Here is a 23,810-nt window from a genome sequence, read left to right on the forward strand (position 1 = left end):
CACTTAAAAATACTGTAGTACATACTTCAGTGTTTAACAAAGTAAACTAGTATATTGTAGCATTTCTACACTTTGTTAATGAACACTAGTATCAAACTTAGTAAGAAATGTAGTTTACCATCGTAAGATTAAAAAGCACAATGAATTTATCCACAATTTACCAGAGTGAAGTATACTAGTTGTTTCATGTGGGATTTGCTAAAATATCATAGGTTTTTTCTAGAAAATCTTTTTAAAACTTCAACAAAATCATGTTTATATCACATGTAATTTTGTGATATTGTAGCAAACAGGAAAATAAAAATACATAAGAAAACAAGAACAAACAACTAAATTGACCGCAATTATTTTATTTTCATATCTCAACCTTTCCACAGAACAAGTAAGAAAAACAACTCAAAAAAGGAGAAAACTGTTAAGCAGGATGAAACAAAGTCACGCTCCTGTCATGCTCTAATTACAAAATGACAAAACAGAGAGAGAAACATCAGGAACTATGTGCTGTTGTCGTGAAGGAAACAGTCTTGTCATCCGAGAGACAGACGGGTTCAGAGCGTGAGGCGTCGCAAAATATTTTACAGGTGTGTCAGAGGTCCCCGTTGCCATGCGCGTCCGTCTGAGCGTCTAGGCGTCATAGTTGGGGTTTTTGCGCAGTATGACGAAGCCCTCGAGAATAGCCGTGACGGGGCAGTACTCCTCTGTGGCCAGTTCTGCTCTCTCGCCATGAGCAAGCAACACTGGTGTGGTGTGAGTCTGAAAACCTGTGATGGCCTTGGGTTTACCCGCCTGACCCACCACATCAACAGCCTACAGAGAGAGAAAATCATTACTTCTTGATGAAGAAGAATTGTAGTTTGATCATGTGACACGTGAACATAACAAACCTGGCCGACACGGACAGACACCGGGAGAGGTCGGAGCTCTTCGTCAAACGTGACCAACATACGCGGCTGCATTGCTGCCACCAGCCCGTACAGGACGTAATGAGACTTGCCGAGTATTACTGCAGAGAGAGAGAATTTTAACATGTGCAGTAATCATACAAATGTACAGAGTCAATGAACAAATGAAGCTCGTACTGTTTTTCACGTCGAGGAATGACACCAGAACAGTGAGGAGTCCAGCGACAGCAACCTGACTCATGAGCTGTCGATCGCTGTGGTACGGACACAGCGTTAATGTACCTTTACCCAAATGAGTGAGACCCTGAGAAACACACAAACACAGTTAAACAACAGCCAGTCATGATGAACGACAGAGAATCCTGGATACGTTTCACCCAAAAATTACTAGCAGCGATGCATTCGAAAACAGATTTTGCTTGGAGAAAATACATCAACATCATTACTGAACGTTCTAAACCTTTATAACTTTCTTTCTTCTGCGGAACACAAAGAAGATATCTTGAAGAATGTCGATCATCAAACAACACTGAACTCCACTGACTCCCATTGCATGAACACATTTCTCAAAATATCTTTTTTTGTGCTCCACTGATGAAAGACTCACGCACAGGTTTGAGGATGAACAAATGATGACAGAATTAGTATTTTGGCTCTTTAAGCACATTCAGTCATTTCTGTGGCCCACCTGTGCGAGTCGGACCATGAAGAGGTTGTTGGGGTCTTTGGCGTGATACTGCGCCAACTGTCTGAGCATTGCAGCCAAACGTGCGTTATTCGTGCCTGTGGAAGAAATCCCAAACATTCTGATTGGCTGAAGCACTATGTGAGGTCATCTTTTCTATACTTCATTTTTAAAATATAAATCGTTCAAAGGCACAAAAACTGTTGACTGACCGCTGCCGACCATTCCCATGGCAAAGATGGAGTTGTGGGACACTTCTGGGTCGGCGTCGTGTGAGAACTTGCTGAGGGTGTCCAGAATGTTCAGTCTCGGGTTTGACACAGAGATCAGGGCGAGTGCTAATGGCACAGCTCTCCTTAACGCCGGCTCTCCGTAACGCAACTGCACGCCAGATAAGACAGAGAGAGAGAAAATGAAAAAATTAAGTCTTAATGCTAATCACAGCATAAGCACAATGTTCATGATTTGGCTCCATTTGAAATTGCTAACAGGAGGAAATCTGTTTTATAAACGTGTGACATATCATCTTGTCGTGTGCGGCATGTTTAAAAGATATTTCGGGGTTTCTACATGTGAGAGCAGCTGGTGTGATATTGACAGTGACTCACCAGATGACCAAATGTTCGCAGGGCCATTTCTGAACCGATCTCCTCACCCATAGCAATGAGAGCGATACCCAACACCGCCACACCCTGCAGGGGGCAGCAGAGAGAAAATAGATGTTTGACAAACTCACAAAATGAAATGCTGCAGAGACACACACACACACACAGAAAGTGAGAGCAAGATACACACAAACCTGGTGAGAGCCCATATCTGATGCAGCCTCTTTCTTATCTTTATCTTTTTTGTCTTTCTTGTCTTTGTCTTCATCCTTGTCTTTATTGTCATAGTGCTCGCTGCAGATGTGCAACAGCTGTTGAACCTTCAGAACATTACCAGAACCTGAGACACAATGAGAAACACATAAGACATCAACACTGAAAAACACAAACGACTGGTGTTTAATAGGGTTTGCTATTTGCAGCCTATGCAGAAGTTCTTCACTCACCTGCGTATGCGCAGATGTCCACCAATGTGTTGGCAAAACTGCGGTAGGGTTCAGGTACCACCTGCAGAGCAGCAAGAGTCGTCTCAATCGCCTCACCTTTACCTGCACAAACACAATCGATCCAAACATGTCATCAGGAGCGCAAGGACATGCTTGTATAAACATTCTAAACGAAATGTAAAAAAACTGAACAATTTAAAATACAAATATAGCTGCAAGAAGCATTTAAGGTTCAAGCCGAACCACGCCCAAAGGGATAAATAATCAAATTTAGCAAGCCTACTGGAAAAGGACAAACCAGTGTATCTACTGATTTAAAGTGATGTGTTTGGTCTCACCGAGGTGATTGAGTCCGAGACCGAGAGGCAGCCAGCGGGCATAAGTGTCCTTAAGTTCCTGCTCGCTCTTCTCCATGATGGTCTGCAGGATAGTGGAAGTGACATCACCATTACAGGAGCCCACGGCGATCATTCCACACGCCAGCGCCGTCACTCCAGCCACCTGTTCACACACACACATAACACAGACGAGTCAAACACAGAACCACAGTGTTTCATCAATGAGGAACCTGATGGACTCTCACTCACCTCCATGCTGGATTTTGAGTCTCCCATGACTGGAAGCAGAAGTGAGAGAACATCCTCTCTGTTAGAACCGGCGTATGCCAGGCCGAGTCTACACACACACACAGCGACAGGTGTCACGCTCACTGTCACATTCTCATGCTGTCTGAATGAATCAATGTTTGGTAAATTACCCAAAAATGGCTCCGATCCTCATGATGTTGCTGTTGTGCAGGACGTAATCGGACAGCAGAGCCAGCGCCGGATCACACTCGTTACGAACACCGGAATTTACAATACCACACGCCAAGAGCGCCCCTGACTGAAGAGAGATGAACACGAATACCAGTCAGAAAACATACACCAGAAACTCTGTGTGTGTTTGTGTGTGTGTGATAGAGTGTGTGTGTACCTTGATGTAGTCTTCAGACGAATAAAGATATTTATCAATTTGTGTTAAACCTCCATCCACATCCCACAGCAGAATCATTCCCAGAGACGCTGCGGCACTGAGCATGCCTGCAACACACAGTTAAAAAGTTTCAAAGCAGTTATTACATTTGTTTCTGTAGAATTACAGATGACTTATTCACAGTAAAATCAGTGACAAGGCAGCTGAGATGGAGATGAAGCAGTTCTCACCGTGGTCCTTGTTCTTGTACAGCCACTTGTTTCCATCTTCCGTGAGCAGTTTGTCTTGACCGAACGCAGCGTTGACAAAGCCGTTGACGAACGAAGAGGCCAGATTCATGCGAGCGGAGTCCACCTGTGATCCACTGCCTCCAAACCCTGAGAGAAACAGACAGAGAGTCAAACACCTGACAAACAGTGGCATGATCCAGAGGGGATGCGAAAAAGTCCTCACTGTTGTTCTCCAGATGGGTTTTGTAGATGTCGTCTGGAACTTTAGGCTCCATGATATCCAACTGTGAAGGGGAAAAGTAAAAGTCAGTAGATGTACACATAAATATGTAACAATATCGATTTTTCGAGATTTTTCCGCGCAGGTGCGTACCTCTCTAGCAAGCGCCAGGAAGTTACTGTTGAGCTGCACATTAGACATGATCTCCGTCAGATCTTCATAATCATCCACGTCTTCATTGAGCTCTAAGAACATGCCGTGTCGACCCAACATAAACGCCATCTGTTTCTGAATGACACTACACACACACATCCGAGGCACATGTTAAACTTCAGCATCAGGCATTTATGAGTCTTAAAGTCTTCAAGAGTAAATGATTATCATGTAGGAAGAAGGGTTGAAAAAATATGTCTTTATAGAAATTAACAGCTCTGTTTTCAAAGACGCCCATAACAAAGTGTACCAAGATCTTTTAGGCCATTCCACCGAACTAGTGCCATTTCGGTCCCAAAGACTTTAAATGTAAAAATATGCATGAAAAGTATTTCAAAAATACATTTTATTATTTATTATTAAGTGTTCTACATACTATTCTAACTGCCAATTTAAGCTGTAACATTTAAAAGATTGAAATAAAAACTACCTTAAACACTGAAAAATAGCGTTTATTGCTTGTCCCCAGTGTCAAAAACTCCACTCCACCATAAAGTATAATGAGTAAATTCTTTTTTTTATAATTTGCATTGTTGTTTACTCCATATATCATCTTTGGTTTAAATACATTTATTAAAATAATATTTATATATAAAACACATTTTAGTCATGTTCCCTGGTTTTCACTCAGTCCTGTTACCCTAACACCTCTCTGAAAAATTTTGGAATTTAGTTTTTCCAACAGGAAGTTGCATCATTAGGATCTTTTGAAGGCCATGGGAAGAGCAAAGATAACGTCACTCAATTTCGTTTTTACAAATTGGATGATATTGTAATGACAACTGTGAGCGTCGATTTGAAAATACTCTCCTGTTTCCTAAATTTTTCCTTAGACCTCATTTGTTTAGTGTAAAATTAAACATATTTCGTAATTCACTAGAATTTTCGGAGTTTCTGTGTACTATTAGCATGTACAGCATGCGGCTACATTTCATGTATTTGCTAATTTTATGCTTAAAACCTCTGTTCTGTTCCTTATATAATGAGTAATGCATCCATCATTCACGTATAAACATTGTAAAACATGACATTTTGAAGTTAAGTTTTAATTTAGAGTTACAACAAGCAAAAGGAACCGATTTGGTGGAATGGGCCTTTAAGTGATGTTTGTGTTTGTGTGTTTCATACATGTCCTTGCAGGAAGTGAAGATGTTTTCTACCAGCTCCACGTCATTAAGCATCAGCGCCAGTCTGAGGGCTTCTGGGTAACGGTTGAATTTACGGAAGATGCTGAGAGAGCTTTTCAACAGAGCCGAGTTCTCTGGCTCGGGGACGTAACTCACACAACTAGAGAGTCAGAGAGATCAGAACAGTGAGGAAACTCAAAGATGCGAGTTGGGAGGGATTGTGAGTAAGCGTGATACTCACCTGGTCAGGTAAAGGCAGACTTTAGCATATGCGTTTTCATCTATGTACAATTCCAGCATGTCTAGTCGTTCGATCTCCATGAGGAGGTCACAGGCCTCGTGCTCGGCATTATGGGCCATGTTATACGGAACGATCTCTTTCACGAGCTTCAACAGAAGCTCCTGTTGGGCTTTATCGCCTTCCTCAATCTCCTGCCATTCCTTAGCGACCTCTCCTGCCAGATGCCTAGAAACACACATGATGAAAGAAGTGTTCTTTAGGATGAACAGACCATCTTGAGGTTTAACTTAAAAAAAGCGTATCAAGTAAATGAGACGTCTGATTTTAGATAATCACATAACATTTCTTAAGTTTTTATTATTTGGTCTTTGGTTACATTTCTCTTTGATATCGTACAGCTGTACCTGACGTATTCATGACCCCATGAGGCGAGCTCCTCCTGTGAGCCCAGCAGACGATATTTGAGACACTCTCTCTCAGAGCTCATGGTCATGGCGAGCACAGACACCACATCAGCACAGAAATGCTGTCAAGCAGAGACAGCTGTTAGACACTGCATAAATTATTCTCATGAAATCTATTAATAACAAAACTTTGATCTGTGTGAAGATAATTTTGTGAACATCACAAACACACCTGGTTCTCCCCTGCGGTCATGTTCTGGTAGATCTCTTTGAGTTTGGCGTAATGGGGTCGCAGGAATTTGAGAGGTTTCGGCACGGAGGTCATGGACGTCGTAGACGAGCGGATCTGACGACGCAGTTCTTCAAGAGCAGGGCGGTGCAGAGATGTGTCCTTCTCCTGAGAAACAGAGACAGAGAAAATGCATGTCATCTGATTTCTCACCAGTTTATGGACTGAATTTATTATAAAAGAGAGGAACTGGCTTTAAAGTCTTAATAAAAATGGCATTCACAGGGCATTTATATTCTTCAATGAACATGTTCTGTTGAAAAACAGTTCTCCCAGAACCAAAACAAACTTAATGGTCAAAAGACATTTTGTTGAAAAAGTTTTCAACTTATATCACTGATGTCAGAAATGTTTAAGAAAGTTAACAACGGTGAATTAAGATGTCTTGTTGTTTTGAAACAGCTGTTACACAAACGTTTGTAAATGAAACATCAGCAGTAATGAACTGAACTTACACCAAGTCTCTCCACCAGCAACTCCAATTCATCCTGCAGCTGTTTGTCCTCCTCTGACTGTCAAAAAACACATCATATGAATGAATTTACCCACTGAACATCCTACAAGACTGTAAATATATATATATACACACATGTATGATTTATTATCTCCGTTGGGACAATCCATAGGCGTAATGAGTTGTATACTGTACAAACTGTATATTTTATCCCCTAACCCACCCCTAAAGATCGTAGAAAACATTGCACTTGATTTTCAAAAATGATCGTTCTGTTCAATTTATAAGCTTTTGTCCCAGTGGGGACCTTAATTTTAGTCCCCACTAACATATATAAACCAAGTCCACACACACAATCCGTACATCAACATTTACACATACACACAAACTCTCTAAACACACACATTCATATAGACTCGTTATACAGTCCACACATATTATACATTTAATAAAATCCTGTTTCAAATGTCTATATGTAAAAGTAAAACATCATTTACATTGGCGTAGCGACATACCGTCACCTGCTTTTAATTTAATCGTCTGAGATATGATGTTTTAAAATATTTAGTATTGAACGCTTATCATAATAGCAATACTGATTGAATCTTAAATAAGTGAAGAGTTAAGGTGAATGAATGTTGTGAATGAGTGTGTGCGAGGATCTGGCCTGCAGTGACTCAGGCGGATTCAGCAACTGTGTGTAACGCGTTTATTTCTCTCTCTCTCACCAGCTCCTGTTCTTCTTTCTTCTCTTTCTCTTTTCCCGCAGGTTTTTTGTCCTTCTCTTCTGTTACTTCGGCCTGTTTTTTCTCTTTCTTGGCGGTTTCCTCCATGATTTAATGCGGCTGTTTCTCCTGACAAAACCCGACACTTCTGATGCGGTTTCTTCTTCTGCGAGTGACGAGTGGACGAGAAAAAGAGACAGAGACGCTATAGCGCCGCCTGCAGACTGCCTCTTATATCTGCACCTAGTGATGTTACTGTTTTAAGTCACCAAATAATGTGTGTAGTAGACTTATTGATGGAAATTATAGCTTGAGATTTTTTACATCTATCCATCTAACTTGGCTCATTTTGATGAAGATGAGGGTGGTTAAACTTGCATTACCCATTTAATTAAACTTATAACCAAACTTTTTATTGCTAATATGGGTCGTTGATGATTTTCACCATGAACGAAAGATCAAATCTGAGGGAGAAGTTTGAGTGTAAGGTAACGTCAAACCCAACACTACAGAACTTTAATTACAGTGGGAGAAAGAATATATAAAAGTGGAGAGATTGAGGCGAGACCACTGAGTGACGAAAAGCTGCGAAGAGGCGGGCCTTAAAATCGCTCTATTCTCATTGGCTCGTGATATTTTGATCGACAGCTCCCTTACCTCTCTGTTAAAGAAGCGGTTTTTCGAGGACGAGCTGGGTGCTGTTTGTCTGCAGTTGTATAGATTCACATGGTATGTTGTATTGTAACTCATTAATTGTTTTATTTGGTTATATAAAAAATTGTTTATATATTATTGTTTGTGTGGTTAACGTTACATGATTTTATATTTTTTCGAGATCGTAGGATTGTTTTTTCCTCAGACTCTTCCCGCTCCCTCAGCTGCGCTCGAATCACTCCTGAGGTAAATCAATATAAATGAGACAAACATACACAACTTAACCAGTTAATTTTTTTATCGTAATATGAACTTAGAATAATAATGAATTGTATACAGATTTTCAATTATGATGAAAGCCGAAACACTTAGGGAAGGGCGGATCACGTGATTCCCCTTCATGTTGTCGTTCCCTGTAGCCATATCACACCTGCGCAAAACACAATTCTGTAGAACAATGTTCGGTATCAAAGTGTCTTATAATACCGTAAACAATTACTTTTTCAGTGATGATACACAGACAATTCCTCGTTCAACAAGGTTTTATCAGTAAAGAGCAGACTGATATGACTGAATGATTCATGGACAATTTAGAGATGGAGATTATTCTTCAGGATTCAGGTAATCTTATCATACTTAAGTCTGTATGTTGCGTATACTTTTACAAAAAACATGTAACACATATAAATTAGAAGGTAGTCCTTTATATTAAATGTTACATGTTTTTTAATTTTTATGAAACATTTATTTATAGGAATATGCTTATTTTATGTGTTGTAATGTAATGTAATCATCAAATACAAGTAGCGGTACATAAACTGTAAATGAGAGAAACTGAGAAGCCCAAACACAAACGATCGAAAACACAAGTTATCAGAAATCTGTTGTTTAATGTCTCTGTTATTTGTTACAAATCAGTTGAGCAGAAGAGATCAGACTCCCCTGAGATCAGCTGTGTGTCTACGAAGAGTGATGGATCTATGGAGAAACTAACAGAATTTAAGGATGGAAACACATTTAATGTTCAAAGAGACAACTGCTGTCATGAACCTCAGTATGAAAGACATTTGAGATATTTATGTACCTTTTATCATTTCTATCTAGAGCAGTTTTATTTACAGTTCTGTATGATATTTGCTATATAAATATCTAGTCTTGCTTATAAATTAACATAAGAGACTGTTTTAGGTTTACAGTTAACGGTTTAGGAAATTCAGTTATCAAACATCTACTGTATACTGTTCTGTCACAGATCAGTTGATCAGAAGAGATCATAATCACCTGAGATCAGCTGTGTGTCCATAAAGAGTGATGGGTCTATGAGTAGACCAATACAATTTAAGGACAGTGACGCATCACCTGATCAAAGGTACAACTGTAAAAATAATGCTGGATGTTTTTCTTTGTAAAGCAATTTAAACTATCAATAGGTATCAAACCCGCTATATCAATAAACTTGAATTGCTTGATGCAACAAACAACAACTAAGAATATAATGTCACAGATTGGAAATTGTTACAGATCAATCCAACTGAAGAGATCAAACTCTCCTGAGATCAGATGTGTGTCCATGAAAACTGATGGCTATGAGCAGACCAATACAGTTTAAGGATGAAGACCCATTGCCTGATCTGAGGTACAACAGTTGCAAAAAATATGTGAATGATGTGCTTAAAAGCTTTCTAGTCCAGTAATATCAAGCATCTTGATGGTGTCTCACCGTCTTTAAACTCTGTTTAAGGTCATTTATGTTGTCTGGATCAGACTCAGCAGATCAGAGCAAAGGGTCTGTCAATGTTAAGTCTACAAATTATCTACATGATGAGAGTGACTGCTATAGTTCCAGGTAAAATAAAAGTGTCTCAAATCTCAACTTTTAAAGATTTTATAGATACAGTAGTTGTTTAGTGAGATGGTCTGTTGACCTTCATAGTACAGTTCTGTTATCAACCAACTGTACACACACGAGACAGTATGAACAAAAAAAAAGGATTTATCTCTTTATGGCTCCTCAAAAGTACTTCTGTAATAATCTGTTCCCAGTTATTATTGTCAATTTCCTGGCTCGATTTCGTTGTGCTGTGAACTTATTTTTGCTTTTTAAATGTCGTTATGTTGTGCACTATTGGGCCACCGTACATTAGAGAATTCCCTGTTAATACATTGAAATGTTTTGTAGTTTATGATACAAATAGTATCAGTTTAGTTTTCTAATTTGAGGAATAATCTGTTATTCTTCCTCCACAGCAATGACTCTGAACCTCATGAAGTCTTGAGAACATTTAAATCAAACTTGAGGAAGAAGTTTGAGTGTTTGTGTGAAGGAACATCAGATGAGAGAAACCCAACACTGCTGAATGAGATCTACACAGAGCTCTACATCACAGAGAGTGAAAGTGGAGAGATCAGTAATGAACATGAGGTGAGACAGATTGAGACACAATCCAGGAGAACAGCAACGGAGGACACACCAATCAAATGCAATGACATCTTTAAAGCTTTACCTGCACAAGACAAACCCATCAGAAGTGTGCTGACAAAGGGAGTCGCTGGCATTGGAAAAACAGTCTCTGTGCAGAAGTTCATTCTGGACTTGGCTGAAGGGAAAGAGAATCAGGACGTCCACCTCATATTTCCACTTCCTTTCAGAGAGATCAATCTGATGAAGAACCAAACACTCAGTCTTTTACATCTTCTTCATTTTTTCTTCCCAGAGACAAAAGAAATGGAAATCTCCAGCGGTGAATATAAAGTGTTGTTCATCTTTGATGGTTTGGATGAGTGTCGTGTGTCTCTGGATTTTCACAGCAGTGTGAGGTTGTGTGATGTCAGTGAATCAGCCTCAGTGGACGTGATGCTGACAAACCTCATGAAGGGGAATCTGCTTCCCTCTGCTCTCATCTGGATCACCTCCAGACCAGCAGCAGCTGATCTCATCCCCTCTGAGTGTGTTGATCGAGTCACAGAGGTACGAGGCTTCACTGACAAACAGAAGGAGGAATACTTCAGCAAGAGAATCAGTGATGAGAGTCTGAACAACAGAATCATCTCACACCTGAAGTCATCCAGGAGCCTTTACATCATGTGTCACATCCCAGTGTTCTGCTGGATTTCAGCCACTGTTCTAGAGAGAATGTTGAGTGAAGCAGAGAGTGAAGGAGAGATCCCCAAGACTCTCACTCAAATGTACACACACTTCCTGATCATTCAGACAAACATCAAACATCAGAAGGACTATGAGAAGAAAGTGAAGAATGATGAAGACATGATCTTCAAACTGGCCAAACTGGCTTTTGAGCAGCTTGTGAAAGGGAACCTGATCTTCTATGATGAGGACCTGAGAGAGTGTGGCATTGATGTAGCAGAAGCATCAGTGTACTCAGGATTGTGCACTCAGATCTTCAGAGAGGAGTTTGGCTTGTATCGGGGGAAAGTTTACTGCTTTGTTCATCTGAGCATTCAGGAACATCTCGCAGGTCTTTATGCTCACATCTCCATCACAAACAACAACACAAATGTGTTAGGAGCTGGTCGGCTTTCAAGAATTCGGAGTAGAGGAAAAAATAAATCATCAGAGCAGGTTTCATTATGTGAGTTTCATCAGAGAGCTGTACATGAAGCTTTACGGAGTCAGAATGGACATCTGGATCTTTTCCTGCGTTTTCTTCTGGGTCTCTCACTGGAGTCCAATCAGATTCTCTTACAGGATCTACTGACACACATGAGAAGATGCTCCTACAAGAAAGAGAAAAGAACTGTTGAGTACATTAAACAGAAGATCAGTGAGAATCTGTCTCCAGAGAAATCCATCAATCTGATTCACTGTCTGAATGAACTGGATGATGATTCACTGCTGCAGGAGATTCAACATCACGTGAAATCTAGATCAGTAACACAGGCCAAATTTTCCTCTTCATAGTGGTCAGCTTTAGTTTTTATGTTGCTGATGTCTGAACAGCATTTGGATGAACTTGATCTGAATAAATTTATTGGAGGAGAAAATACAGCAGATGAAGTTCTTGTGAAACTGCAGCCTGTGATTAAAGAATGCAGAAAAGTTCAGTAAGTAAAACTAACAACACTCAGTCATTACGCTATGATTACTTATTTCAGGTTAATCATTGCTATGTTTAAGTCCACCTATTTGTATGCACATTTTGGAATATCACCAAGAAAAACCTAGGATTGTAACGGCAAGATGCATACATAAAAAATATATGCCCAAAAAAACATATATGCTCAATTGGGTGGGATAACTTTTTATCCATTAAAAAGATATTCACAAAACCCAAAAAGGAAACCGATCTACTGAATATATTCCTTGATGCACATCACAGAAGTCCGGACGGTCCGGTCTAGTTGCACAGCATCTGGAATGTTTTTCTGAAATGCTTTAGCTAAAGTCTGTTGTGAAAGTGTTTCAACCATATATGTCGTCTTATATATGACTGCTTTCCTAAAAGCAGGTATTCGCCTCCAAAATCTGTGTTTATTATGTTTCATCTGTGCTGTCTGAGGCGCAAGCAACTTATTATATATATATTTTTAAAACAACATACAGTTCTGTGGGGGGCACGGTGGCTTAGTGGTTAGCACGTTCGCCTCACACCTCCAGGGTTGGGGGTTCGATTCCCGCTTCCGACTTGTGTGTGTGGAGTTTGCATGTTCTCCCCGTGCCTCAGGGGTTTCCTCCGGGTACTCCGGTTTCCTCCCCTGGTCCAAAAACATGCATGGTAGGTTGATTGGCATCTCTGGAAAAATTGTCCGTAGGGTGTGAGTGCGTGAGTGAATGAGTGAAAGAGTGAGTGTGTGGGCCCTGCGATGGGTTGACACTCCATCCAGGGTGTATCCTGCCTTGATGCCCGATGACTCCTGAGATAGGCGCAGGCTCCCCGTGACCCGAGGTAGTTCGGATAAGCGGTAGAAAATGGATGGATGGATACAGTTCTGCTATTGGAAAAACATAGCAGACAAAAAAATTCTGAGTGATATTTCGCAAAAGTTTGTCAGGAAAGGATAATTTTATAATTTTTAATTTTTTTAATTTATCCACAAGTGTTTCATGTGATATTCCAATTTTGAGCAGAAGTAAATATTGCCAAAAGAACATCAAGGGTGTCATGTAAATCAGCAAGTTTCAAAAGCAGAACATTTAAGCGGTACAGAGAGTGATGTGTATTTTTACATCACAGTATGATGGTATTGAGTGATCAAGTGTTCATTTTATGTTCAGCATCCATGTTTTTACTGACCTCTCTACAGACTGAGTGATTATCTTATCACAGATGAAGGTTGTGCTGCTCTGAGTTCAGCTCTGAGATCAAACCATTCACAAATAACACAACTGAATCTGATTGAGAATAGTCTGAGAGATTCAGGAGTGAAGCTGATCTCTGCTGGACTGGAGAATCCTCATTGTAAAGTGGAGAAACTGAAGTAAGATTGAGAAATCATTTCACTAATGATTGTTAGATTAACACTTATGAATAAAAATATGCCAATCAAATGTAGTGTAACATTCATCAAATATGTGTTATTGACAGACTGAAGTGTGTCTCTGTGCTTTACAGGTTGAGTTATTGTTGTATTACTGGTGAAGGTTATGCTGCTCTGACGTCAGCTCTGAGATCAAACCCCTCACACCTGAGACATCTGGATCTGTCTGATAATAATGTAGGAGATTCAGGAGTGAAGCTGATCTCAACTGTACTGGAGAATCCTCACTGTAAACTGGAGACACTGAAGTAAGGTTGTCTTAGGGTGTGTCAGGCGACTCAAAAGTAATTTTTCCTACTAGTCAATTGGGCTAAAGATCTGTTTGGTTATAAGCATTATTCCAAATATCTAAACATTTATACAGATTTTTAACATCGAAGGTGTGCAAATGATGACAGAATTTTCATTTTTGAGAGAAGAAACCCTTTTAATCGCCTCTTAGGCAAGGCAAGGCAAGTTTATTTATATAACACATTTCATACACAAGTGCAATTCAAAGTGCTTTACATAAAATGATTGACAGAAAGAAAGAAAATGTATCTTTAAAATGCAAATGATTTAAGATCACAAAAACTTTCGATTGTTAAGAAACAATAAAACAGCAATAAAATTGATTAAAAAATGTTAGTGTATATATGAAAAGAATAAGAGCAAAATATAAATAAATTGGAAATAGAAGTGCAGTTGATGTAAAGCAGCACAGTGCTCAGGTTGTGAATGCACAGCTAAACAAGTGTGTTTTTAATCTGGATTTAAAGTATCTTCTGTTGGTGAATGTCTGATATCTTCTGGAAGCAGATTCCAGCTACGGGTGGCGTAATGACTAAACGCTGACTCGCCCTGTTTTGAGTGAACCCTTGTTATCTCTAACTGACTTGATCCTGATGATCTGAGAAGTCTGTTTGGTTTATATTCAATTAGGGCTGCAACTAACGATTATTTTAATAATCTGTAGATTTTTTTTTTTAGATTAATCGATGAATCGCATAAAAATTTAAACCAAGAAAATCATTAAATTCCAACCCTTTATTCAAAAACAGAACTAAAATCTTTAGAAACTGCACAAACATGTTGCTCCTTGAACATCCCTGAGCTGTTAAAATAATAATAAAATAAAAATGGACTAACACAAAAAACATACACATGTATGCTTTACATCTGCCAAATATATAGACTTTTTTAAATAAAATGCCACCTGAGCTGCCAGAACAATAAATAATTTATAAAAAGTAAAGAACAATACAAATCAGAAAATGTAACAGGATTTGTTTGGATGTCAGAACTTGTTCTCTACACTACACTGCAGACAGACACTCGCAGACGCACACACTTTTGCAGACGCACACACTCACAATCTCTCACACTGACACACACACACACACACACACTCTCTCAAATTCACTTGAAGCTTATTCATTCAATTATTGCCATCATTGTAGGAAGTGCAAGCTTCATTTATACACCACATTTTAACAAAGCTTAAGATGACCGAGTGCTATAAAAGAACTTTAAAATTAAATTAAAAAGTACAACACACACAAATATATTTGTCAATAATAACCTATATGGGACAAAGCACAGAATATACACTGCAAAAATTGCTTTTCTAACTTAGTAGTTTTGTCCTGTTGTCAGTCCAAATATCAACAAAAATCTTAAATCAAGATACATTTACTAGACACATGAAATAGCATAAGAAATGATGTCTTGTTTTCTGAAAAAACACCTCAAAATTAAGTGATTGTTTGCTTAAAACAAGCAAAATTATCTGCCAATGGGGTACGAAAAATAATCTTAATGAGACATAATTTCAAACAGAAGTTTTTAGCATCAATTAATTCTCTCATGCCATTTTTTCTTGTCTAGTAATCTTTTTTTCGATACTTGGACTGGGAACGAGAAATAAATTACTTAGTAAGAAAAGCTTTTTTGCAGTGTAGCTTTACATGACAACAGATTGATAAATTAATGGTTCAAAAAAGGCGAGTGAATAAAAACGTGTCTTTAGTAACTATACCACCCCAGCTTTACTACTGTTATTAGCGAGCTAACGCTAATTTGTCATGCTTGTCAAGCTGGATAACGAGTAAACATCCGCACCAGGGACATTATGTTCCTCACTTCAAAACGCAACAAAAGTAGGATTCTGTAATGACTTAACCTGCTGTTGAACTCCCTTCCTCCTCATCAAAGACTCCAACATGTTTGCGTTTCAGGTGCTGGATCATTGCCGCGGTGCTCCCGTGCCATGTCGCTTTTGCATATTTTGCAGTTAACACAGTTTTTCTGTTTATTTAGTGTGAAATGCTCCCGCACCTTGGATGACTTGGGTCGCGCAGATTTCTCTGCCTCCGCCATGTTTCTTTCCTCGTTTAATTTTTGCTCTGCCCTGTCTATGAGGCGCCGAACTCTGCTAGCATCAGTGCGCGAGAGAGACCGAGTGTGTTCACTCTGCTCTGCTCTCAAATAATTTTTTTTTATAATCAAACGTCTCCGTGTCGCCCGACACAACGAATCGATTATGAAATTCGTTGCCAACTCTTTTAGTAATCGATTTTAATCGATTAAATCGATTCGTTGTTGCAGCCCTATATTCAATGAGCATATCTGAGATGTGCTCTTATTCCATAATTAATTTTTATATAATACTTTTCATAAGCATTTACAACCGCAAATCAGAGTTAAGATGCTATGTAAAATGCAAGTCAAACCCGAATGTAATGATTTAAATAATATATTATTTTATGTAATTTTGAATTTAATGGCAGCATATTTTAAAAGTTGGGACAGGGTGGTGTTTACTGATGAGACCAGTTGCTGGAGTTTTGGGAGATGAATGTTGTCCCATTTGTCTCTTATACAGGATCCGAGCTGCTCAACACATCATGATGTGTAAAAAGTTTTTAATTGACGATAGGTCTGGACTCTTCTACCATGAAGAAAAGCGGATCAGTGTTATCTTGCTGAAATAAATTCTTCCCTGTAAAAGATGTCATATGAATAAAAAAAACGTACATAGTTTCCAGCATTTATGTTGCCTTTGATCTCTGTTTCTGAACTGAAAACTGTCTTGTTCTCCACAGTTTGAACTTCTGTGATATCACTGCTGATATTCAACTAATTACTAGTGCACCTCTTAATAACAAGAATAAATAACCCTAAAAACATCAGTTACATAAAATATTGTAGAAATCTCTAAATGAATTTTGGCTCGCCCTTTGTTGTTTGATGAACATTATAAACCAAGATCTTTATTATGCTGCTGCCCCTTTAAGAGTTACCGCACTATTCTGCAACACACGTGTTTTCTTACCAAAATGTTAACGAAACACACTACCTTTACAAATATTCTTGTTAATATGGGAGTTTTGACGTAATTTTGTGTTTATAGACGTGGTCTTGTAGTTCGGTTCGTTTGGTACTTTTGGTCCGGACCCCCCAAAAAAGAAAAAAAATCCTGGTTTACCAAAGATATCGAACCCAACAGCTTAAGTGTAAAGTCGCAACGTGATTGTACAGCTTTTATAATTTAGATTTTAAACAGAACTTACAGGATATCCGAAACAATGCAGAATGCTGTGTGCACAGTAGCGATCTGCACTACGACTAATTTGACTGTTACAAAACCTTCGTTTAAACGACTGTGTAGTCGACTAGTCTAAAACTAAGAAGGGCCTATGTCATACATTTTAAAGTCAAACGAATGTAGGCTAATCGAACTGTTCATATACAATATTTAATATGAGCTTATTTATAGAACATACGTTGGCTAAACAGTTGAGTCCGCATGTGATTATGACGTTAATATTATTTTACATGTTCTTGTTGAGGAAATGCACGCATTATGCTCCAATGAAAGTCGACTCGATGTTTGTGAACAATAACTCCGTCTGAGGAATCTGCGAAAACTCTGAAAGGGCACACCGATAACAGTGCTTAGCGATCATATTTATTCGACATTATATTCAAAGAAATTTTGAAGTTTTGAGAATCTAGAAGCTGAGACATCCTCATCTAAGTTTTATTGAGTGTGCTCAAGATGCATTCAACACATGTACAGCTCATTATGCGATAAAATATCGCCAATCCGTCTTTCACACAATTAAAATATTAAAATATTGATATTTATTATTAAGAAATTGTTAACATAACTCTATGTAGCTTTAGATCATTATCTACTTTTCCTTTTATGCCTGCATTCCGTGCTTCCGATGCATTTTCCACATTGCGGCAAAAAGAACCCAAAAACAGTATGTTTATGCGTGGCTCCAGTGAAAGTATTATTATGCCACTTTGATATGATATAGTTTGCGTAAAACCCCGATTTCCTCCTTCAAAACACCCCCACAACTATTCTTTCAATTGGTCATTTCTGAGCGTGCTGTAATTGGCACAAAGGAAACTCTGTTGTAACCAAAAATTTTAATATTTTATTCCCAATGCACTTTAGACTATTAATAATTCTTTTTTCAAACATATTGTTTAGTATGTAATGTAAAAGGTTTTTATACAAAATTTTAAATTTAAAGTATAGTATTTTGTGTATTGCTTTTGTTTAATCGACTGTTGTTTCCAATGTCGACTTTGGAGCTTACGGTTTAAACGACTAGTCGTGTAGTCTCGCATACCACTAGTGCTAGTGCTGCATGGGTTATACATGTTCAGTGTATGCCTGTGCATATAAGGGTATTTTTAGCAAGCCAATAACTCGCGAAGACCTCATGAAGTATCTAAAGCTGTCAAAACGGCGGCAGGAATTCCTCCGTTACATGTGCAATGATCACTCGTTTTATATTACCAAATCACAAAATTTTTGGGTCGTATGTTTTTATATTGTTTTTAAAATATGTCTGTTTCAGAGTAAGAACGCTTGAAAGAGAACTCTGTTTAGTATTTTGTGCTCTGACACCCTGGGCATATCTCAAACAACCCTTGAGACCTGAAGGCTTAAGTGATTTTTCTTCATGAACGCTGGATTAATAGTTTGGTTTAATCAATGGAGACTCACAAATAAATAGGATTTTATGTGATGTATAACGTTAACATTTGGTATGCTTTGCAGTATTGTTAGAGAGGTTTATACAATAGTATAGTGCTTAAATGCATGTTTCCTGCGTTTTGTACAACAGCAGGGGAAATTTATTCTGGAGACAGAAGATATATTTGAGTTGCAAGATTGAAGCTTCACTCATTTACTCTGTCGGTCCTTGAACCGCTTCATCATAGCATTAAACGTGGCTCTTTTACACCTGCGAATTACGTCTTTGGGGGCTGGGGCACTGATAGAAAATGCAACTATTTGGTCACAGTCTAGAGCCCTGCTGACTGCAGAGTGAAGAAATATCATTCATCACATTTGTCTGACCTGATAGACTGAAGCGTGTGTCTCTGTTCTCTACAGGTTGTGGAGGTGTAAGATCACAGATGAAGGTTGTGTTGCTCTGACTTCAGCTCTGAGATCAAACCCCTCACACCTGAGAGTTCTGCACCTGTCTGTGAATGATTTAAGAGATTCAGGAGTGAAGCTGATCTCTACTGTTCTGGAGAATCCTCACTGTCAACTGGAGAAACTGATGTAAGATTGAGATCTGATGCTCAGACAGAAATCACATATAGATTATATCATGGTCTGTTTGAATACCAGATTCTGATGGTCTGGTAGTTCAAGTCAGTTTGATCGTTTGAAATGAACTGACAAAAGAATTCACCGGTTGGCACTGTAAACATCAATATCAGCTTTAACTTGGCAAATGACCATGGTTTAAGCCGGATAATCCATGGCTAGCTGTGCAATAAAGGGTTTTAATGCAATTCACGGAGGCAGGTTCGGTGGAAATTGGCCTCAACATCGTCCTTTAAATCCTTTAACGATGCGATGAATTAAAATCACAATTTTAACCTGAGTTTATGTTGTATAAGAAGGAATCGTATTCACGCGAACATCATATAAGTGTTAGAACTGAAAACACCTTGTTACTGAGATTACATCTGTTATTGACATCAGGCCCAGCGAACGCCAGCTTCTGGAATTCACCTATCTATGATGACTGTAATACGATTCAAGATATGGAAGGAAGGAAGCGGGAACCGGCAGACATTTAAATAAAGATTTAATATAAAATAATATAACAGTCGGCAGCCCCTCGCGGACGACTGCCGGCGAACAAAACATAAATACAAATATAAATACAAACGTAAAACATGTTCGGGCCCTGTCCTCTCTCTTCGACAGTCCGGCCGCTCGTTCCTTTTATATGCTCCCAATCTCCTACGTGATTCCAGCCCGGTGTGCGCACAGCTGGCGCCCATTCACAATTACTCACCGGACTCGAACCACGGTCTCGCCCGGCCAACTCTACTACAATGACATTGATAGGTTAATCACCGCCTCCATAGAATAATATCTATAGATAAGCAATAAACAAACATTCCGTTAAAGATAGCTAAATATTTTGACACCCCTAATTGTGGAAGAATACAGTTGCTGCACAACCTTCCTTCGGATTCCCATGTTAGGAATGCCGGGTTACAGACACAAAACGTTCCAGCTCATGTGGGAAAAACATGCAGCGTTTGCTCGTTTCATTTCTCTGAGGATTGCTTTGTGAACATTAAAATTAAAAAGCAGTGCTGTGCCTTCAATTGGATCCGATAGGAATGGCGCAGCAATCTTATAGGAGTAAAACATTTTTGTAATATGCATCACTATGGCTTTGTTAGAGATCGCTGGTCTCTAATGCTGACAGGTACGGTCATATACCATTAAACGCAATACAAGTATAGGTTATACTAACTATACGCAAAGCATTGCCATCACATCCAGGAAATAAGTCAGTTAATTTGAGTAAAATCATGCTGTACGATTGCGTCACATGAGATACTGATGTGTGGAGGTCATTTATAAATCAGAGGAGGTCTCCAGATAATACTGATGCCCTGCGAAAACTGTGAATGGTGAACGGAGAAAGTTACGTCTCTAACCAATTTCACAGAAGCCTCCAAATCTGCAAATTGCCATCCAATCAGAGCAGTGGGCGTTTACTTGTCTCAAGTCTGCTTTATTGTCAATTCTTCCACATGTACAGTATATACATACAGAGAATTGAAATTGCGTTACTCTCAGACCCTTGGAGCATACAATTAACATTAAACACTGACAGTAGACGTTGAAATACAGATAAATACGGTTTAACCATATGTACATCCAAACTATACAGATATACAAATAAGGACATTGTAGAACAAATAACAAAATAAATAAAAAAGAGATAAAGTGACAATAGGCACATGGCAGATAGAGTGCAAACCAGTTACATAAAACAAAACTGTGCAGATGCGAGTAGTGCAAGAAAAAGAACAGACTTGTATCAGACTGTCAAAATAGGTAGATTACAGACAATGCTGGATGAGGTAGAGATCATTGTAAAGTCTTCACAGCGGCACGCCCATTAAAACCGAGCGTTTGCAGAGCTGGCCTCAATACCAGTTGTGGCAGGCTGAACAAGAGACAGACACAGGTATTCCAAAAGTAAGCCCCGGAGGGTGATATAATGAGCACACAAACACAGTGCAACACGGTGAAAAGTACAAGGGGAATGTAACTCGTGGGTGCTCCGGTGTAGCTGTGGTGGTGCTCGTGCCTCGTGGTATAATAGTTCCAATCTTCCCTGTGCTACTAAAGGTGTATTTCCTGGGATCGTCAGTCACTGGTCTCTGCATAAGAAAAAGCTACAACATGTTAGAGAATCAATTGTAATGCTGGGAGCAAGCTCACCCTTTCCTCTTCTTCCTATGTTTATAAAGGGTGAGCTTGATAGGGACCAGGTGTTGACGATCCACAGGTATGGCGGCTTGATTGCGCCGTTGCCTTGGCGACGCTGACGTCACACTGACCTGCTCGTCACACAGTGTAGAAAATAGCCTATTACTTATGGATTTTGATGTTTTTGATTGTAAAAACCACGCGATTGTCATAAGTAGACCTCATGTAACAGTAGGAAACAATAAACAACACCACTTCATCCCACCTGTAATGCACGGCTGGATGTGGATCATCCTTTACTAAAATTACACCTGTTATGAATTTATAGTATTTTAATTCAGTCATGTTTTTGATAACTGAAGTCACAAACCTAAAACATTACATTGGAAATATGATGGGCAATATAAAAACTAATCCTTCAGAAAGAGAAACGCAAACACACAGAAAGAGTGAATGTATAAACACTTAACGATCACAAGTAGAGAAACAAATTCAACTCATTGTTGATTTGATCTGTGTGTGAACAGACTGTGTGTCTTTGTTCTTTACAGGATGAGCTGTTGTGATATCACAGATGAAGGTTGTGTTGCTCTGACTTCAGCTCTGAGATCAAACCCCTCACACATAAGAGAACTGAATCTGTCTGATAATAATGTAGGAGATTCAGGAGTGAAGCTGATCTCTACTGTACTGGAGAATCCTCACTGTAAACTGGAGAAGATGATGTAATATTGAATGATTTGTTTTATGAAATGATATGCTTACATGAGAAATCAGAGAATATGTGATATGCGAGATGAATGAAACAAACATCAACGTTTTCAAAGAATGTGATTTGTGTGTCTGAACTGACACTGTGTTGTTATTCTCTACAGTTTGAGGTCTTGTAAGATCACCGATGAAGGTGGTGCAGTTCTGGAGTCAGCTAAGAGATCAAACCCTTCACACAAGACACATCTGTACCTTCGAGTAATCTGAAATATTATGAAGATATAAACTAATGCCCATTAAATCCAGCTTTAGACATCAGAATACTGCAGTATCAACAAATAATGATCATTTCCACACAAGTCAGTACAGTTCATGTTATAATTACTTCATTTACAGTTGATTGATCCAACTTTGGCCATGACATGAATGTAGATCTTTCAGATCCAAGAGTCTCATTAGATCTTTGTTTGTCAGGAAATGAGCTACTCAAAGATAATTCTTTGTTGTGATATAACACTTTAGATCAACCTTGAGGCAAAATAACAGCAGACAGGCGATGAAGTGATGAGAAAAAGAAGAGATCTTGAATAATCTTAGTTGTGTTGTGATGCTCAGTGACTAGAAACAGTTCCAAATCATACCACCAACGGACGTAGATTTGTGGGGCTGTGGTTACTATTGTGTATAATTCTGATCATATTCTGTATACTATGGGGCTTTTTATGTACCCCGGTTATGAAGAAGTATTCATAGGAATGTTTGTAACATAGACGTGTTAGTAGATCAGAAATCACATTAACTTAGAGATGAGTGTTAGAACGATAAGATTGTTTGAATGATATAATCAATACATTTATGCATGACTCTTGATTTTATAACATTTATGCATGACTCTTGATTTTATAAACTATTTTAATAATTTTCAGCAATACAAAATCCAGGGATGGTGTGAAGGCCAGACCCAAATAAATTATAGCACAGCTCATTTTTGAAAAGCTAGACTCAAATAAATTATGGCACAACTTATTTTTTTAAAAATGAGTCAAGGTTGACTCTCCACCATTAGACATGAAACCTTGTTGCCTAAAAATAATGGTGGCAGACAAGGACAGTTAGGATAATAAAAAATAAGAGATAACGGGTAATTACCTGATTGGTTTTGAGAGGCAACACCTTTGAAAAGTTTCACTATAACTAGAGGCTGGAAAACACCAAGTTTTCAGATGTTTTGGGGACTTGGAACATCTCACTTTTTGTTTGACTTGTACAAATAAAGTTGAAACTTTGACACCTGGACCTTCCTTGTCTGAGCAATTTTTTGAGCTTGAAGATCAACATTTTCCACATCATTACTCGAGGCGTTTTAGGCAGGTCTGTGTGAGCATATTCGCTTTTAGATAGACTGCATCTTTAGTTCCCACTCTTTCATTTGTGCAATTTTACATGTCTATGCATAACACACCAAAGACTCAGAAAAACAAAATACTTCTGAAACTACAGATGATAAAAATGCTTCAAAATAACATCGTTCATTTTAATTATTGAAGGTCAAAACATAATTTTGAAGGTCAAAACAAATAAGATTACACACGTTAAACATTTCTGCTCAGATTTCTGATTGTCTCATTGAGATATTTGTATCTCAAAACAGATAAAAACTCAAACCAACAC

The 23,810-nt window shown here is 38.7% G+C and overlaps 1 protein-coding gene and 1 pseudogene across 1 annotated transcript; one reads left to right on the forward strand and one right to left on the reverse strand.

Moving 5' to 3' along the window:
• Positions 1 to 334: 334 nt before the first annotated feature.
• Positions 335 to 7,688, reverse strand: LOC130428789 (26S proteasome non-ATPase regulatory subunit 2). The gene is made up of 21 exons (XM_056757036.1): positions 7,520 to 7,688; positions 6,793 to 6,849; positions 6,281 to 6,445; positions 6,049 to 6,170; positions 5,645 to 5,869; positions 5,405 to 5,563; positions 4,217 to 4,361; positions 4,067 to 4,127; positions 3,844 to 3,990; positions 3,614 to 3,720; positions 3,396 to 3,523; positions 3,226 to 3,313; positions 2,977 to 3,139; positions 2,639 to 2,740; positions 2,387 to 2,532; positions 2,196 to 2,279; positions 1,800 to 1,968; positions 1,591 to 1,685; positions 1,080 to 1,206; positions 885 to 1,003; positions 335 to 807 (listed from the first exon to the last, which is right to left on the reverse strand). Exons 1-21 carry the CDS (start codon positions 7,622 to 7,624, stop codon positions 625 to 627), a joined length of 2,697 nt encoding a protein of 898 aa, XP_056613014.1. The 5' UTR covers positions 7,625 to 7,688; the 3' UTR covers positions 335 to 624.
• Positions 7,689 to 8,207: 519 nt separating this feature from the next.
• On the forward strand, positions 8,208 to 23,356 carry LOC130428787 (NLR family CARD domain-containing protein 3-like; annotated as a pseudogene).
• The last annotated feature ends 454 nt before the right edge of the window (positions 23,357 to 23,810 follow it).

This window comes from Triplophysa dalaica, chromosome 9, assembly GCF_015846415.1.
Source record: "Triplophysa dalaica isolate WHDGS20190420 chromosome 9, ASM1584641v1, whole genome shotgun sequence".
NCBI lineage: Eukaryota > Metazoa > Chordata > Actinopteri > Cypriniformes > Nemacheilidae > Triplophysa > Triplophysa dalaica.